We start from the raw sequence: 18,753 nt of genomic DNA on the forward strand, positions 1-18,753 counted from the left end.
TCTCGGGGTGATGAGAGGTGTTGGGATTGCGCCAGACATAGAGTTTTCCTTGATGGCCAAAAAGCTTTGCAGCTCCTTCAGGGTTATCTTTGGTCTCTTTGTTGCCTCTCTGATTAATGCCCTTCTTGCCTGGTCCGTGAGTTTTGGTGGGTGGCCCTCTCTTGCTTAGTAGCGTTGCAGACTCTGCAGCCTTTCAGAACAGGTGTATATATACTGAGATCATGTGACACTTAGATTGCATACAGGTGGACTTTATTTAACTAATTATGTGCCTTCTGAAGGTAATTGGTTGCACCAGATCTTATTTAGGGGCTTCATAGCAAAGAGGTTGAATACATATGCACACACCACTTTTCCGTTATTTATTTTTTAGAATTCTTTTGAAACAAGTAATTTTTTTCATTTCACTTCACCAATTTGGACTATTTTGTGTATGTCCATTACATGAAATCCAAATAAAAATCAATTTAAATTACAGGTTGTAATGCAACAAAATAGGAAAAACGCCAAGGGGTATGAATACTTTTGCAAGGCACTGTATATATATAAATATATATATATATATAGTTTTTTTTATATATATATACATTTACACACAAAAAATTCAACCTGTTTTCGCTTTGTCATTATGGGTTATTGTGTGTAGATTGCTGTAGATTTTTGTATTTTTTTAAATCCATTTTAGGATAAGGCTGTAACGTAACAAAATGTGGAAAAAGTCAAGGGGTCTGAATATTTTCCGAAGGCACTGTATTTTTTCAGTATAGGATTGTAGTTGGAAATGTGTAGCCAAACATCCTAGAAAAGATCAATTGATGTTTATCATGTAGCCTTGAGCCAATTGAAGAGCGCTTCTTAACGTTTGTCCAATCAGATGTCTAGGTTAATATCTATTTAGGTCGCACATGAATTTAAGTCGATTCCCCCAGTTGAACTTAAATTTGACGCTGTAGCGACCAGCGAATGTCATATGTTCTTGCCTTTAGAATATGCACTTTAAACGTATCAACATTAGAACCGATCAATTAAGAAATGTCTTTGAGTGGGGAGCAGACAGAATTCCTTGTTATTTTGTGCGTCTTGGCTGCAGCCCTCGTGCAAACTTACCGTAAGTCTTCATTCAATATTTTTCAATATTGCTCTTTGCATTTCGATATTCATAAAGTAGCCAAATTATGTTTAACGTAGGTTGTTCATTCATTGCAACCAAGAAACTACATAAATGTGCAAGCAGACATGGATCAGAGCGCTATAACCTGCTGTGGATTGTGGCACGGTTTGATTGACATGTAATGTCAGACAGCTATAATTCGTAGGAGTAGTAGCAGAAAACCCCCAGAGTGAACATTTTGTATGGTGCGTAGGCTATATTGCCAGACACTTCTTTTGTTTTTTTTGGTGACGCAGATAAAAAAAAATCATACACAATCATATTTACCGCCGTATTTGCTTCCCGATATTTTTTTATTCTGTATTCCAATCAGTATTTCTATAGTGTGAAAGTCAGTATAATGGATTGATAAAATACAGATTGACATTGTAACTATTTGAACATGCACTCCAAGGTAAACATTGCCTGGTAATAGGCCTACTGTCAGCAATGCTCAATATACCTATTCTTCAATCCATACAATTCATTCAGCTGAATACACAGACAAGACACTCTTGCTTAGCTTCTATCCACCACCTATGAGTGTTCTTCTAATATTATGTAAGGTGTGTTATTCATCCCTGTGGTAGAGATCCAAGAGGCCACTGTGTACTGGGATGCTGCCCAGAAGAGTGTGATTCTGAAGGAGGGGGTGTTGGAGAAAGAAGGGGGTGCCTATGGCTATTACAATGATACTCTCCTCCTGACGGGCTGGGGGGTACTGGAGATTCGGGCAGGGTATGGGGAGACCCCCGAGAGTGATGAGACCACTTCCTTCTTGGCTGGGTATCTGGAAGGGTTCCTCACCGCAGAGTGAGTGCTTTCACTGCTTTGTTACAAATGACACTGATGTTCGTTTTATCTTTATTTAGCGCTGTTCATGCCTATACATTCATTATAGACATCATCAGTATTGAGAGTGAGAATCCTTTAGGAAATGTTGAGGAAATTTTGACTCTGGCTTTCTCTCTCCATCAGGCAGATGTTTAGCCACTATGCCAACATATATCCTCAGATGATTAAAGACGAGAAGATTCTGGACCCCTTGAAAGATTTCATGATGTAAGATTCCCTTTTATTCTATAGACCAGCGGTTCTCAACCTTTTCCTTTCTGGGGACTACCAAATCACTATCGAAAGCTCGAGGACCACCATTCGCGGAATCACAGATTTTCTTTTTACATCAAATATCTTGACGGTCAAATGTAGTCCATTTTAGCAGTGAATGTAACAAATTAAAGGCCTATAATTATTATAATATCTGAATACCTGAGTCGGTCCACAGTAAACAGGACTACTGGACCAGAGAGCAGGTGAAGTTGAGGAGAAACACTGACCCCTTGTGGCTGCATACAGGACTGATCCTGGCTCAACTGGATGGGCTACAGGCTGGAGCTGCATACTGGGCTAAGAGCAGGCAGAGAGAGGTGTGTGGGAGTGAGAGAAAGGTGTGGGGAAAGGTGTGTTTTGAAGATTATTTTCTGTATGCGAGCATCAGATTTTCCTCCAACCTAATGGAATCTGTAGATTCACAAACCCCTAATTGCAAACCAAAAACAGTTCCCAGTCCTTTATGCAAATCCCAACTGACCCCTTTCTTCCCCCTCTTTACGTCCTAGCCTCTGTCCATGTTTGCGCTGCAGTTTCTGAATGAAGTTGGAGACCTGCTGGACCTGATTCCAGCGCTGACGCCACGCTTCAACTCCTCCCGAGGCCCTGTGCCAGTTATGGGCCACTGCTCAGCTCTCATAAAGGTCAGAGGTCAAGTGAATTTGGCTGGGATGAGGTCTGGTCGTTTGTTTAGCTCATGATTGGTGGTGTTTATAGTTTATTTATACCTGACTTGCATATCATCCCCATGAGTGGAGTTATACAATGCGATTTCCATAATCTACAAAAGATATTCAGCCACTGTTAAAGCGTATTGGTTTATAATGATATAGATACCTTTTTTATTGAGCTTACATTTTTCTACAGGAGTGGATTAATACCTTTCTCAGATCCAGTTTTCTCTTCAGTTCATGCACGAGGTAGTGGTGCATGAACCACAAAAGCCTGTGATGTAACACCATGTGTTTGGTGTCTTTATCCTGTTCTCTGTGTAGGTTCTGCCAGGCTTTGAGAACCTGCTGTTAGCCCACTCCAGCTGGTTCAGCTACGCTTCCACCATGCGTATCTACAAACACTGGGACTTCAGGCTGGCCGACACACACACCGCCACGGGCAAGATGTCCTTCAGCAGCTACCCTGGTACAAGAACGATTGAATTTGATTGATATAGCGCTTTATATTGAACCCTTGACTGGGAACACATTCTCATTTACAGCAACGCCCCGGGGAATAGTAACAGGGGAGAGGAGTGAATGAGCCAATTGGAAGCTGGGGATGATTAGGTGGCGATGATGGTATGAGGGACAGATTTGGAAGCCTGGTTCCTCATTTTCAAGTCAAGGGGGTTAAGTGATGTTATTGAAGATTTGCCATTTTCCCTATCAAACAATATATTGTGGCTTAAAAGTGCTATTTTTAGAGTTAAGCAGGGAATATTATCTCACTCTCAGTGCAGAAACCCACTACATTAAAAACTACTAAAATACACTCAGGGATCTAGGATTTGAATTTATCTAGCCCTTCTTCTGTGTACAAGCTTACCACAGTCTCTCGGGACTGAAATCGACTACATTATAATGACATTTTTAATTACCCTGTGGTGCTAGGAATGTTACACCTCACATATGTCCTTACCCTTAGCCCGGCTTATTTTTTTCTCTACACTATGGTGCAAGGGATGCTATACTACTCCCACATCCCACTCCAAGCCGCCCCCACATGTCCTCTCCCCTCCTTCACCCCTCAATGTCCTCCTCTCCTTTCCTAACCAGACATGCACTGATCTCCCCCTCTCTCCTCTCCCCTCTTTCCTGCCAGGCTTCCTGACATCCTTGGATGACTTCTACCTGCTGGGCAGTGGGCTGCTGATGACTCAGACCACCAACAGTGTCTTCAACACCTCTCTGTTCACCCTGGTCACCCCCCACAGCCTGCTGGCCTGGCAGAGGGTGCGGCTGGCACACGCCCTGGCACGCACCGGGGAGCAGTGGGCACACATCTTCTCTAAGTACAACTCCGGTAATGCCTGGGGTGTGGAGGATGTTTCTGGGATTGGGTTTTGTGATTTGTGTAATAACCTGTACTTGCATGAATAACCTATGCGCTTTTGTTTAGGTGTGGTGAGGTGTGAGGATCGACTTTGTGATTTGTGTGCTACTGTACTTGTTAATGATTGCAGGATTACATGTTTTCTGTGCAGTAACACTAGGTAGTTTATGTTGAATTGATTGTTGCATAGTATGATAAATGGCATAGTATGTTACACACCATGTGATGTATCGCCTTAGGCCCTGACCACAGATGATGGAACTGTCCTGTTCTCTAAGGGTGTACTGTAGTCTGTCTTTGTTAATAGAGCCATTGCAGCAGGAGATGACAACTTGTTGCTTAGGAGGAACAGTACAGCTTGTTCTCACTGAGGGGACTGACTGGCCATAGCCTCTGTGTCTCTGGAACCTACAGTAACCAGAAAGTGACACCTGATACGTGCCCATTATGATGGTATACATGCGAACTCTGCTCACCAGTTCCATATTCAAATACTCTATTTTTCCGGGTATCTGCATGTTCCAGTGTAGTGCATGGGTTCACCACAGTCCCAAGCCATGACATACTGCATATCAGGAGGAGACTTGTTTCTCCTGTCTTTTCAAGGACCTGTAATAACCAGTAGATAATCAACAACAAACCAAGTTAACCACCACTAATAACACAACTACATTTCCCCTCCCTCCCTCCTCAGGAACCTATAACAGCCAGTACATGGTGCTGGATCTGAGCAGGGTGTCGTTGGGGAGGAGAATAAGGGATGGGGCTCTGACTGTGGTGGAGCAGATACCAGGACTGGTGCTACACTCTGACCAGACACAGGCCCTGCGACAGGGTAAGGGACAGTCTCATTTCAGTCTGTTGATATAACGCTAAACTGGTGGATATACATGGGTTATATGCCATCCTAATTGACACTCTAGGATTAATAAAGTCTTATTGGATTGAACTTCATATGCTTCCCCCAAATGTAATGAATTGATTGACAAGCTGATATGTTGCTACATTTATTTTCAAAGCCTGGGGGAGAATGATAAATGTATTGTTTGTATAATGTGATTAAATGGCAGCTGTACTAGCCATGATTATTATCTATATGTGTATATTGTAAAATAAAATTGTGTTTTACTACCAATATGTGCATGACACTTAAAGGCCCAGTGCAGGCAAAAATTAGATTTTCCTGTGTTTCATATATATTTCCCCACTAAGGTTGGAATAATACTGTGTAATTGTGGAAATTATGATAATGCCCTTTTTTAGTGTAAGAGACATCACCACGCGGTAAAACCTCTCTGCCAATAACAGCTAGTTTTCCGTTTTCCCCTCCCCAATCCGACCACTCCCGGACAGTCGTAGCAAATTTCTTGCTTGAGAAATTGCTCTTGCTAAGAAGCTATTTTTATTTTATTTTTGACCATTTTGATTTGAAAACAATTACAGTAAGGTACCTAATTGTTACCCAGAAAGGATTTGATATTAAGGTAAAAACAGCTGCATTGGGCCTTTTTAAATAAAATATATCAATCAAGGAATCATGTTGGTTGTTTGGGTCTCTCAGCATCTGATATGTCTTCACCCTTCCTACATTATTCTTGTCTTTCTCCTGGTCCCTCCGGCAGGCTACTGGCCATCCTACAACGTGCCCTTCCATGCAGACATCTACAACCTGAGTGGCTACGGGGTCATGTGGAGGAAGCATGGAGAGGACTTCTCCTACGACCTCTGTGCCAGAGCCAAGATCTTCCGCAGGGATCAGGCCAGGGTTACAGACCTCGCCTCCCTCAAGCACATCATGAGATACAACAGTGAGTGCTGCAGTATGATTTTATCAGGAATGGGTTGGTAACTGTAGTCCTTTTATAATTAGGCAGATGCAGGCAACGCCAGGCCTGGAGGACCGCTGGCCCTGTAGTGTCTGTAATCTTTTTTGCTATAGCCATAATCGGGCTGGAAAGAATCGGGCCTTTCATTCCGGGCTGCTCAAGCTATCCCTATAAATAGAATGAGAATTCAGTCTGAGATTAAATTATTCAACCCCACAAGGAGGATAGATCATCTTGCTGTGTGGGTCTACTAGATTGTCACGCCTGCTGTTCCAACCTCTGAACTCAGTGCTTTTGAACTGTGTCTCCAGACTACAGGAAAGACCCTTACTCCAAGGGCCATCCCTGTAAAACCATCTGCTGTCGCAACGACCTGAGGCTGAAGAAACCACGTCCAGGAGGCTGCTATGACACCAAGGTCAGGGTTCAATTACCACCATGTCCAGGCATTCTCACTCATAAAATAACAATATCAAAGGGAACATGATGGCACAATTTATACTCCTACAGTACATCATAATACTAAAATAACATTCAGGTAAAACAAAGGGCCATTTTTTATTATCATTCTCTCTCTCCTTCTCCCTCTCTCCCTCTCCTAGGTGACGGACTTCCATCTGGCCCATCAGTTAGCAGCGGAGGCAGTGAACGGTCCCACCACTCAGGGGGGCCTGCTTCCGTTCTCCTGGAGCCACTTCAACAGCACAGCCCACAAGGGTCTGCCGCAGTCATACAACTTCAGCTTCATCACCATGAAGCCAACCCTGTCACTATACCAGCCCTGAGAGGGGTCTGGGGGTCAGGGTTGTGTTCATTAGGGCATGCAACACTTTTTTTTTTTTTTTGCAATGGAAGATGAAAATAAGTGTTTCTTATTGTCCAGGTAGTCCCTCTCTATTTAATTCAGTTTTCTTCCATTTGGTGCATAATGAAAATGACCCATGGGACTGAAAGCACAGAGGGAGTAGGGGAAGAGGTAGCCACTAGACGCTGATCTAAGGTCTGTTTTGTGGTTTTTGTTGTTAGCGAAACGGTTAGATGCACTGAATATAGTGTATCTTTTTTATGTGATTGTTACTTTTGTATAATGCGTGTTCATTTGTGTGGTGTATATTCCTCTGAGTTAATGACTGAGCAGGCAGAGGTCATTACATGATTCTATGTTTACAGTGCAGTCCAGTGAACTGTGTCAATCGGGGCTGGGGAACATGTAGCCTGCAGGCCAATATTGACATTTACACACAATGATACCAGCTCAGACTTTTCATTTTTATGCCACAGTTTGGTTCCCTGGTCTTGACTTGAACCAGAAGTGATGACCGGATGCCAATAATCAGGGAATTAGTTGTCTGTACAACATTCTCAGGTTTGTGTGTTTTTTCTGAAGCCACCATATTGATACTCCCCCGAAGAAAGTCCTCCATAGGAATGAATGGAATTCCACAGTACAATTAAATGTTTCAATGACAAAATGACATGTCTTTAGTGGGGACAGTAACATTAGTACTCTCAAAAAATTATACTGAAATAGTTGAATTTTGTATTTTAATGTTTAGCTCACATAATATAATTTAAAGGTTTGCGTTAAGGTGTCTGTAATAGAATAAACGTGGCAAAAATGATTGTAGACATTTAATAAATGCATTTCTATAGCTTCCAAAATATGTTTTTACCATAGAGTACCACAGTATGAGTCATAATACCCATAAAACCTAGCGTTTTTCCAGCATTCAGTTTTTCCATAGGGGATTTTAGAAAAACTTCAAATAAGGGCGGTGTTTCGTGTAGGCTTACCCTGGCGTTACGTTTTAATAACCGTGTAAATCTCTCTAGGACAAGGTGACTTTTATCAATATATTCGCCTGTATTTACCCCCCCAAAATGAAATGCTAATTAGCTGCTAATGTGGCTATCATAAAGAACTACAAATGCCATGATGATCTGGGCGAGACTGCCAAATTGAGGCAAAGGTAAGAATCTCTGGATTAACTATCTAATGTTAGTTAAATGTAGTAATTAATAAATTGGCTAAATTTATTTAAATGGACAATTCTGTGAACTGTCTTGTGCAAGTTTTTTATTGACACAATACCTTTTAGCAAAGGTGTCAGCGAGAGATGACGTGCAGGAGCTTGCAGGGATTTGTAGTTTTGCATGATGTCTACTTTGATACTAATTAGCATTTTGAATCTGAGAGTAAATAGAGCCGAATATATTGATAAAAGTGACCTTGTCTGAGAGAGCTTTACATGGTTATCAAAACGTCACGCCAGGGTAAACCTACACAAAACACAGCCCTTATTTTAAGTGTTTCTAAAATCCCCTTTAGGACAAATAAATGGTGGAAAAACGATTGGAACCATTTCCCTGTTTGACCGCTAGGTTTTATGGGTATTATGACACCTCCACTGTTGGGCTCTGTGAAGGAGTACAAAAATGGAGATCCCTTGGCTTCAAAACAGCGCCCCCTGTCAGTCATCTAGTGTGTATATGTAAATCGTTGGGCGGAGCTCGAGTCAACGAGGTACACGGTTGTCGTAGAGAGGGGAAAAGTGTTGTTGAGAAAGAGAGGAAGCTCAACCGTGGTGGGCTACGCACGCACGCTATTGCTTGTTGACGTTGTTTGCATCCATTGCTTATTTTCCTAATGGCAACGGAGGATAAAAGGAAATCGGTGCCGCAGGCTGTATCAGAAGTCGGCTCGTTATCAACACCTCAGGGCTACAATAACAATAATAACAACAACAATAACAATAAAGACAGCGAGGTAAGCGAGAATAAGACCACAGCAACCTCGAGCGGTACCGAATCAAGTGGGACGGAAACGCACAGCATCGGGAACGGTTGTGGAGTCAATCCAACAGTGGGAAATAACGGGAAATGGGTCCGTTTGAACGTCGGCGGTACGGTATTCCTCACAACGCGGCATACCCTACTTAAAGAACAGACTTCCTTTCTCTATCGGCTCTGTCAACAACAGGACTTGCATTCGGACACGGTAAGGAGAGAATTGATCAAGCGCTTGTCTTCGCTTCGATCAAGAGATCCGAATCTGATAAGGCAAGACAGGCACTGTAGGTTGTCAATCTGTAGGTTGTGACTGATCTGTTCATGAAATACCGTACATCACTAATGCAGTAGGGCTATATAATATGATTAATTTCAGAGTGACTGTCTGTCTTTCTGTCTGTTTGTAGCCTATGATTACAGATGGTCTCGTCCCTTGGCCACATGCATTGCCCAGTGTTGTACTGTCAATTCACTGGCTCCTGCACCACTGGCCACAATTAATAGATGAGGCGCATCATCTTTGTGTGTGACCTTCATTCATCTAACTTGATCACTAATAATCAGAATAATTTGAGTGCTCTTCTTGACCATTGATGACGTGATAAATCCTACCCTGCTCTCCTCCACATCTAGATCTGATTAGTTTATTTCAGAGATAAGATCACAAACATTAGGCTGGGTATCAGTCAAGCAAGACCTGATGAGACGTTTGATATGTGCCCTAACCTACCGCGCAAAAACACCATGGAGTTATTTTCCCTGGTTGACACAGACATGCTCAGGAAAGTGATATCACAATTACTGCCTTCTCGATCCTATCCCCACCACCTTCTTCAAAACAGTGCAAGTTATTGTTAATCACTCCCTGTTCACAGGCACTTTCCCCAATGCACTAAAAACTGCTATGGTGAAACACCTTCTGAAGAAAAGTAATCTAGATTCTTCAGCTATTAGCAATTTTCAGCCAATCTCCAACCTTCCATTCTTAAGCAAAATTCTGGAGAAATTGGTTTTCATACAGCTAAATGATTTTTTTAAAGTGCCAACTGTATTTGAGAAAAATTCCAATCTGGTTTTTGTGCCTATCACAGCACAGGGACAGCCTTAGTTAAAGTGGTAAATTATCTTAGAGCCAACACAGATGCCAAACAGCTCTCTGTCCTTGTACTCTTGGATTTAAGTGCTGCATTCGACACTGTTGACCATGATGTCCTTCTGGAGAGGTGGGTTGGTTGGTTTAGGACCTAGTTAACTGGTCGAGAGTTTTGTCACCCTTGGTGAACATAACTCAGAGAAAATAGATATTACATGTGGCGTTCCACCAGGTTCCATTTTGGGTCCGGTTAAGTTTCAGTTTATGTATGTTACCCCTTGGTAGCGTTATCAGAAAGCATGGCATTGATTTACACTACTATGCAGATGATAGACACCTTTACATTTCTGTGTCACCAGAGGATTTTAGCGGCACAGATAAATTATTAGACTGTATTAGTGATTTAAATACTTGGATGGCTCACAATTTCCTCCAGCCAAACCAAGACAAGACCGAGGTACTTATTGTTGGAGCCAAAGCACAGAGAGATAATCTGGCCGCACATTTTAATTCATGGGTAATAAAGATAAAACACCAGGTAAAAAACCTAGGTGTCATTTTAGATTCTGACCAAAATAGCTTTTTACCACCAGAGGAACATTGCCAAGGTGAAGCTGTTTCTCTCTCAGGCTGATACAAAGAGACTCATCCATACTTTTATTACAAGCAGGCTTGACTACTGTAATGCTCTACTGTCTGGTCTACCCAAGAAAGCCATTTGTCAACTGCAAAACATACAGAATGCTGCAGCAGGGGTACTGACCAAGACCAGGCGGAGAGCACACATATTTTAAGATTCTTCTATTGGTTTTTAAATCAATCGACGATTGTGCACCCCAATACATGTCAGACATGCTTTTGAGTTATGTACCCAGTAGGTCCCTCAGGTCCTCTGGCACTGGCCTTTTAACTATCCCAAAGCCTTGGACCAAGAGGCATGGAGAGGTAGCCTTTAGTTACTATGCCCCCAGCCTCTGGAATAGCCTGCCAGAGAACCTGAGGGGGGCCGAAACCGTGGAAATATTTAAAAGAGATCTTAAAACAGACCTTTTTTGCTTTGCTTATCCTTAGGGTGCTTTATTAGTCTTTCAGTTATTAATGTTATACTTTTCTTTTTTTATCCTCTTGTATTTGTGTAGTAAATATTTCTGTTTTTATTTTCATTGTTTTTATTTATATGATTTCCTGTGAAGCGCATTGCGTTGCATCCATGTCTGAAATGTGCTATAGAAATAAAGCTTGATTTGATTAGTGCACTAGTGTCCATGAGTGTGTGTGTGTGTGTGTCTCTCTCTCTCTGGTTTCAGTTATTGTTTTCTCCCTAGAATAAGTCAAATGATTGTATGTGTGTCTGTCTCTTTGTTGAGACAAACAACACCCCTGTTTTCCTAACAGGTATTTCCTGTGGGACCCAGTGAGGCCCCCATAGGACCTGGCACTAGGCTAGCACATTGTGTAGTTCCTTGGGTAAACGCCGGGTAAACCATTAACACACCAGATGAGGGTTTACTTTTCCGTGACGGCTGTTTAATGGGCTGATCGGCGGCGGTGTGGCTGAACAGACAGGCCAGGATGACAGGAAATACAGAGAGAGAGTAGCTCATTTTTAATCTTCACCCTCGCTGTGTGCGTGTGCGTGTATCATTCATAGCGAGGGTACTGAGATATTCTGGTGTCGTCAAGTCACGTCCAATAAGGAGGTGTCTGTCTGTCCTCAACTGCAGTTGCTCTGGGTTGTCTCTCGCTCTCTGCCCCTGTCTAGCCCCCTTTCCCCCAGCACCTCTACCTCTGCTCCTGTCTATCCCCCTTTCCCCAAGCACCTCTACCTTTGCCCCTGTCTAGCCCCCTTTCCCCCAGCACCTCTACCTCTGCCCCTGTCTAGCCTCCTTTCCCCCAGCACCTCTACCTTTGCCCCTGTCTAGCCTCCTTTCCCCACCTCTACCGCTGCCCCTGTCTAGCCCCCTTTCCCCCAGCACCTCTACCTCTGCCCCTGTCTAGCCCCCTTTATCTCCCTCCCCTTCTCCTTCTCTCTCCAGTGTCTGCCAGCTCTCGACTCCAATCGATCCTCCTTTTATCTGCATGGCTCCCAAGTCTCATGTTCATTCAGCTGAGTGCCTCACATACCCTCCATCCCTCCGCCCATCTCTCTCCCTCTCTCTCTTTCGCTTTCGCTCTCTGATCTGCAGGCTCTCATTCCTTTAGTGAGGTTGGACACTGATGTTGGGCGATTAGGCCTGGCTCGCAGTCGGCGTTCCAATTAATCGCACAGAATCGTCTAGAATGTCATTGTATGCTGTGACATTAAGATTTCCCTTCACTGGAACTAAGGGATCAAGCTCGAACCATGACAAACAGCCCCAGACCATTATTCCTCCTCCACCAAACTTTACAGTTGGCACTATGCATTGGGGCAGGTACCCTTCTTCTGGCATCCGCCAAACCCAGATTTGTCCGTTGGACTGCCAGATGGTGAAGTGTGATTCATCACTCCAGAGAACGCGTTTCCACTGCTCCAGAGTCCAATGGCAGCGAGCTTTACACCACTCCAGCCAACGCTTGGCATTGCGTATGGTGATCTTATGCTTGTGTGCGGCTGCTCAGCCATAGAAACACATTTCATGAAGCTCCAGACGAACAGTTCTTGTGCTGACGTTGCTTCCAGAGGCAGTTTGGAACTCGGTAGTGAGTGTTGCAACCGAAGACAGAGACGATTTCTACGCGCTTCAGCAATCGCCGGTCCCATTCTGTGAGCTTGTGTGGCCTACCACTTCGTGGCTGAGCCGTTGTTGCTCCTAGACATTTCCACTTCACAATAACAGCACTTACAGTTGACTGGGGCAGCTCTAGCAGAGCAGAAATTTGACTGACTTGTTGGAAAGGTGGCATCCTATGACGGTGCCACGTTGAAAGTCACTGAGCTCTTCATTAAGGCCATTCTACTGCCAATGTTTGTCTATGGAGATTGCATGGCTGTGTGCTCGATTTTATACACCGGTCATCGACGGGTGATGCTGAAATAGAATCCACTAATTTGAAGGGGTGTCCACATACTTTTGTGTGTATATAGTGTAGTTCTCTCTTTCTGCTTTTCTGCTAGCTCACTCCACTCTGTTCGTGTTCCTGAATCCCTCTCTCCCATTCTCCTCTTTCTGAACTCCTTGGCCTCTCTCTCATCGCTCTCTACCTCCCTCTCTCTTTATAGTGTCTCTGTGTTTGAGGATGGGTGCCTGGGGCTGGTTGAGTAATCGGCAGGCAGGGAGCTCTCTATGGGGGATGCTGTAAAGGCACTGGCAGGCCTTCAGCCAAGAAAGGGCAAAGCCATGTGAATGTAACAGGCTCTCTCTCCAACGCTCTCTCTCTCTCTCCCTTCTCTCCATATCTCTGTGCATCTCTATCCTCATTCTTAGTCCTTCTCTCTCTATCTCTCTCGACTCCCCCCATCCCTAGGCTGTAATAGAGACTCTATCACTCTAATTTCATCCTTCTCGACACAAGGACTTTTGCTGTTAGTGTATAACAGGTAATCGCAAGGGGGTTTCCAATCCTACATATTTACCAAAACCCAATAGACTAGAATAGCGCAATAGAATATCACTTAATATTGATCTCCTATTCATACTAGTAATTCCTATGGTTCTCTCCTCCACTGTAGGACGAGACAGGGGCCTATGTGATAGACAGAGACCCCACCTACTTTGGCCCCATCCTCAACTACCTGCGACATGGCAAACTAGTCTACAACAAGGAGTTGGCTGAAGAAGGTACTGGATTAGGTTTGGTATTTTTACATTGTAAGACTAGTAATAAGCATGCAGCAGTGGTGTGTGGGTAAAATCACAGGGGAAGCCAGAAAAAAAGCCATACTACAACCTATGTGTTGTGATAATTGCGTTGTTTTCTCTATAACCTGTTAGTTCATATGCCTTGACACCGTGATATATAGACCTAAAGGCCGAGACAATAAGAAGACACAGTGGCAGAAAAAATTCAACCACACCTTTGTTTCATCACTAAACCGGAGAGCAACATCTGTCCGGTGGAGTCCACAAAGCATATTGCATGTAACAAACAGTTACATGACCTACAGCATGGTCAAGCAAGTTAACGTTGCCGACATTTTTGGACCACTAAACAACTATTGATTTAGAATTACGTGAGTTACCCAAGTCGCAAAGAAAACAGGAGCTGCCTTCACTATTCCAGTGACAACTAAAAGATACCAAAAATGATTTAGTCCAATCAACGTAAGCTAAATATGATTTGGCTGTCCATGGTTCTGATTTCTCTGTGTGTGTGTGTGTGTGTGTGTTTCTCTCCCAGGTGTGTTGGAGGAGGCTGAGTTCTACAACATCACTCCTCTGATCAAACTGATCAAGGAGAGGATCCTGGAGCGGGACTGTAAAGTCACACAGGTCACACACACAGACACACACAGGTCACACACACAGACACACACAGGTCACACACAGACACACACAGGTCACACACACACTGTACATAAGCAACCGAGATATACACAAATACAAAATGGCTACAGGTTAAAACAACAGACTAGCACCCAGTGCTTTGTGCAGAAAGTTCTGCCATGTTTCCTTCTGTATTTTCTAGTATATTTCACCCATCCCCCCTGGTTGTAAAGGCCTCCTAAACATGTGTACCGGGTGTTGCTGTGTTTACATATCTATCTCTCTCTCTCTTCACACTCGTCTCTCTCTCTCCGCCTATCAGCAGGTGCCTCCTAAACATGTGTACCGGGTGTTGCAGTGCCAGGAGGAGGAGCTGACTCAAATGGTTTCCACCATGTCGGACGGCTGGAAGTTTGAGCAGGTCAGCGTACGCGCCTGCAGAAAGCCCCGCACTGGACTGCTCTGGACTGTGGGTTGGACTCGTGCTGCTCTGCTCTACCACCCTCCCAACCAATCAACCCATTTCCTGCTCTCTGTTAGCCAATCAGAGTCTCAGAGGCAGACCAATCAGAGACCAAGGCCCAGTCCCAATCTGCTCACAAAGATGGCCTCCTTTTCACATTTCCTTCCCCTCAGAAGAAGACTGATCTGAACAAACACAGACCAGTGATCATAACGGGAAGGAGATGCAAAAAGGAAGCGGCGCTAAGGAAGTTCCAATAGAAGCTACCATATGTTGGCACGCACATCACCAGTTTAGTAAAGAGTATTGAGTAATGCTAAACATTGCCGTCACTGCAACAGGGTGTACAGTTCAGTCTCACTGCCCACTGTTGTAGTGCTGCTAGGCTGTCCTTCCACCGTTCCTGCTCTCTGCATGAGCATCCATGGCCTGACCTGCTGTGATACGGGGCCACCTCTCTCTCTCTCTCTCTCTCTCTCTCTCTCTCTCTCTCTCTCTCTCTCTCTCTCTCTCTCTCTCTCTCTCTCTCTCTCTCTCTCTCTGTGTCTCTCTCTGTGTCTCTCTCTCTCTCTCTCTCTCTGTGTCTCTCTCTGTGTCTCTCTCTCTCTCTCTCTCTGTGTCTGTCTCTCTCTCTCTCTGTGTCTCTCTCTCTGTGGTAGATGGTGAACATTGGTTCGTCGTACAGCTATGGGACAGAGGACCAGGCAGAGTTTCTGTGTGTGGTGTCCAAGGAGCTACACACACCTGGCTCAGGCCTGGGCACCGAACAGAGCCACAAGACCAAGGTGAGACTGACACACAGGAAACACACACACACAGGTACACATGCAGATGCGTCAGATGGATATACTCCTAAATCGTACATCATTCACCATTCACTTATCACCATCATTCACTTATCACCAACATTCACTTATCACCACCATTGATTTCCACACAGGTCTGAAGTAGCAGGATACGGATCTGTCACTGTGTGACATTTCTCCTTATCCAAGATGATCTCAGCAGCCTTTGATCTTAGTCTCGGCATTCTCCACTCAAACCCTCCAAATGTCACACACATCTCCCAAATGTCATTCAAAAGCACATTCACTCCATCATCCATCTGTTCTCGCTCTCTCTTTGTGATACTCATCAATCTGTTCATTATTTTTTTGTCGTTTTTTATTCTCCGCCCTTTTAATCGAGGGAAGGCTTCAGAGGTGCAGGATGAGGAGGAGGGAGGAGAGAGAAATACCACCCCGAATGAGTGCAAAGGGGAATGACAGTCTTGTGTCAGTGTTCCAAAGACGTGAATGGGTGAGGATCCATGCTAGTGTTGTTGGCTGGTGGTGGATAGTAGCAGCAGTAGCCCATGTGATCAAAAGGGATCCAGAGCTATTTCACAGGCATTTCCTTGCCCCAAACTCAATACAGTAATCAAAGGCCAAGGATAGACTGTAACCTTTTAAAAAGTGTTTTAGATTTTTACATTATGTAGAGAAAAAAGTAGGCCTTGAACTTTTGCTCCCGTCGTAAAAAGTTGGCTTCTATTTGTTTGAAATACTAATTAGGGCCTTTGTGTCCTGCCTAGGACATGATCTGATCAGCGGCATAACCCAGCTGTTCTGATGATGAGCTAGTCTCCCTAGGCAGATTAACAATGCCCTCACACATTAACAATGCCCTAGATGCCTCTCACATTAACAATGCCCTAGATGCCTCTCACATTAACAATGCCCTAGATGCCTCTCACATGAACAATGCCCTAGAAGCCTTCACATTAACAATGCCCTAGATGCCTCTCACATGAACAATGCCCTAGATGCCTCTCACATTAACAATGCCCTAGATGCCTCTCACATGAACAATGCCCTAGAAGCCTTCACATTAACAATGCCCTAGAAGCCTCTCACATGAACAATGCCCTAGATGCCTCTCACATGAACAATGCCCTAGATGCCTCTCACATGAACAATGCCCTAGAAGCCTTCACATGAACAATGCCCTAGAAGCCTCTCACATGAACAATGCCCTAGATGCCTCTCACATGAACAATGCCCTAGATGCCTCTCACATGAACAATGCCCTAGATGCCTCTCACATGAACAATGCCGTAGATGCCTCTCACATTAACAATGCCCTAGATGCCTCTCACATGAACAATGCCCTAGAAGCCTTCACATTAACAATGCCCTAGATGCCTCTCACATTAACAATGCCCTAGATGCCTCTCACATGAACAATGCCCTAGATGCCTCTCACATGAACAATGCCCTAGATGCCTCTCACATGAACAATGCCCTAGATGCCTCTCACATGAACAATGCCCTAGATGCCTCTCACATGAACAATGCCCTAGATGCCTCTCACATGAACAATGCCCTAGATGCCTCTCACATTAACAATGCCCTAGATGCCTCTCACATTAACAATGCCCTAGATGCCTCTCACATGAACAATGCCCTAGATGCTTCTCACATTAACAATGCAATAGATGCCTCTCACATTAACAATGCCCTAGATGCCTCACACATTAACAATGCCCTAGATGTCTCTCACATTAACAATGCTCTAGATGCCTTCACATTAACAATGCCCTAGATGCCTCTCACATTAACAATGCCCTAGATGCCTCTCACATGAACAATGCCCTAGATGCCTCACACATTAACAATGCCCTAGATGCCTCTCACATTAACAATGCCCTAGATGCCTCTCACATGAACAATGCCCTAGATGCCTCTCACATTAACAATGCCCTAGATGCCTCTCACATTAACAATGCCCTAGATGCCTCTCACATTAACAATGCCCTAGATGCCTCTCACATTAACAATGCCCTAGATGCCTCTCACATTAACAATGCCCTAGATGCCTCTCACATTAACAATGCCCTAGATGCCTCTCACATTAACAATGCCCTAGATGCCTCTCACATTAACAATGCTCTAGATCTGGGATTTCCAAGACTAATAATGAGCTGACGCTGCTGTGCTGCCACTGATCCAAACCCTCTCCTAAAGGTCTCTCATTACCAATGCAATGACATGGAATAGCCCTGACATTTTGTGGAATAGTAGTATTAGTTTATTTTACGGTTCACACGCACAAAGACACACACACACACACACACAAACACACACACAAACCATCTTACTTGTACAAGTGTAAAGGGGACATAGTTTGGCAGAACTGCACAAAGTGGAGCTGCAGCGTTTTATGTTTATCCAAACACCAATTAATCAAGCTTATGTTGTTGTTTTCCATCCACAACAAAGGGACACACTATTATTGTCACCATTGTCACCATCAAACATAAACAACATTACATTTCTGTCTTTAGATTGTTTCCCATGTCGTCCAATCAAAGCTGATCCACAGTTTGAAATGTTTCTCAGTTGTAAAATATTGTGAAGGGTTACATGAACATGAGAATCTGTCTTTAAAGAGGGTCTCTCCTGTCTCTGCTTGTCTTCCAGCTTTTTCACAGCCATGGATCCCGGATGTACTAGAGAGAAATGTATTTTTCTAGCTTGACATTCCATTATGTGTTTATTTATATATGTTGTATTATTGTTGTTGCTTTGGGGCGAAAAAAGACCAATAAATGCTCAAACATTGTTTTCAAATATTATTGAAACATTAGCAGAAATGTCCCTCACCAGCAGCGAAACAGCAACATTTCAAAGTGTGAGAGACGGATATGTTAGTAAAAGCATTTTGTATTATTATCTATCATTTAAAATGTATTTTAGTTCTAATCACCACTTAAGTCATGGCAGTTAGGGAATCTTAGTAAAATACATTTGTACAAAAAAATGGATGAAAAGCACTTCAAATCAATGTGCTCATCCAACTATGAAAAATGAAATTCACACTAAATA

General features: G+C 43.7%; 2 protein-coding genes across 6 annotated transcripts; both read left to right on the top strand.

Annotated features, from left to right (window-relative positions):
* Nucleotides 1–1,032: 1,032 nt before the first annotated feature.
* Nucleotides 1,033–6,920, top strand: LOC311126216 (phospholipase B-like 1; the record flags this gene model as incomplete). The annotated part of the gene is made up of 11 exons (XM_084158494.1): nt 1,033–1,108; nt 1,741–1,963; nt 2,129–2,212; nt 2,436–2,577; nt 2,770–2,904; nt 3,256–3,400; nt 4,079–4,279; nt 5,004–5,144; nt 5,932–6,117; nt 6,447–6,553; nt 6,738–6,920. 11 exons carry the CDS (start codon nt 1,033–1,035, stop codon nt 6,918–6,920), a joined length of 1,623 nt encoding a protein of 540 aa, XP_084014620.1.
* Nucleotides 6,921–8,648: 1,728 nt separating this feature from the next.
* Nucleotides 8,649–18,490, top strand: kctd17 (potassium channel tetramerization domain containing 17). 5 transcript variants are annotated; one of them, XM_084169917.1, is made up of 7 exons: nt 8,649–9,133; nt 13,671–13,779; nt 14,339–14,430; nt 14,747–14,893; nt 15,547–15,672; nt 16,081–16,186; nt 18,349–18,490. In XM_084169917.1, the coding sequence occupies exons 1-6, from the start codon at nt 8,783–8,785 to the stop codon at nt 16,150–16,152; spliced, it is 897 nt and encodes a 298-aa protein (XP_084026043.1). In that variant the 5' UTR covers nt 8,649–8,782; the 3' UTR covers nt 16,153–16,186; nt 18,349–18,490. The 5 variants fall into 5 exon arrangements, with proteins under 5 accessions (XP_084026043.1, XP_084026045.1, XP_084026044.1 ...); XM_084169919.1 differs by having other exon boundaries at nt 14,747–14,845; XM_084169918.1 differs by having other exon boundaries at nt 14,750–14,893.
* The last annotated feature ends 263 nt before the right edge of the window (nt 18,491–18,753 follow it).

Source organism: Coregonus lavaretus (assembly GCF_964263955.1).
Source record: "Coregonus lavaretus genome assembly, chromosome: 1".
Taxonomy (NCBI): Eukaryota; Metazoa; Chordata; class Actinopteri; order Salmoniformes; family Salmonidae; genus Coregonus; species Coregonus lavaretus.

Bases quoted from the DNA above. Each gene is read 5' to 3' on its own strand.
- kctd17 (XM_084169917.1), top strand. From the start codon at position 8,783: ATGGCAACGGAGGATAAAAGGAAATCGGTGCCGCAGGCTGTATCAGAA. The intron at 9,134-13,670 runs GTAAGGAGAGAA...CCTCCACTGTAG, and splicing joins AGGACTTGCATTCGGACACG to GACGAGACAGGGGCCTATGT. The intron at 14,431-14,746 runs GTCACACACACA...TCCGCCTATCAG, and splicing joins GGGACTGTAAAGTCACACAG to CAGGTGCCTCCTAAACATGT.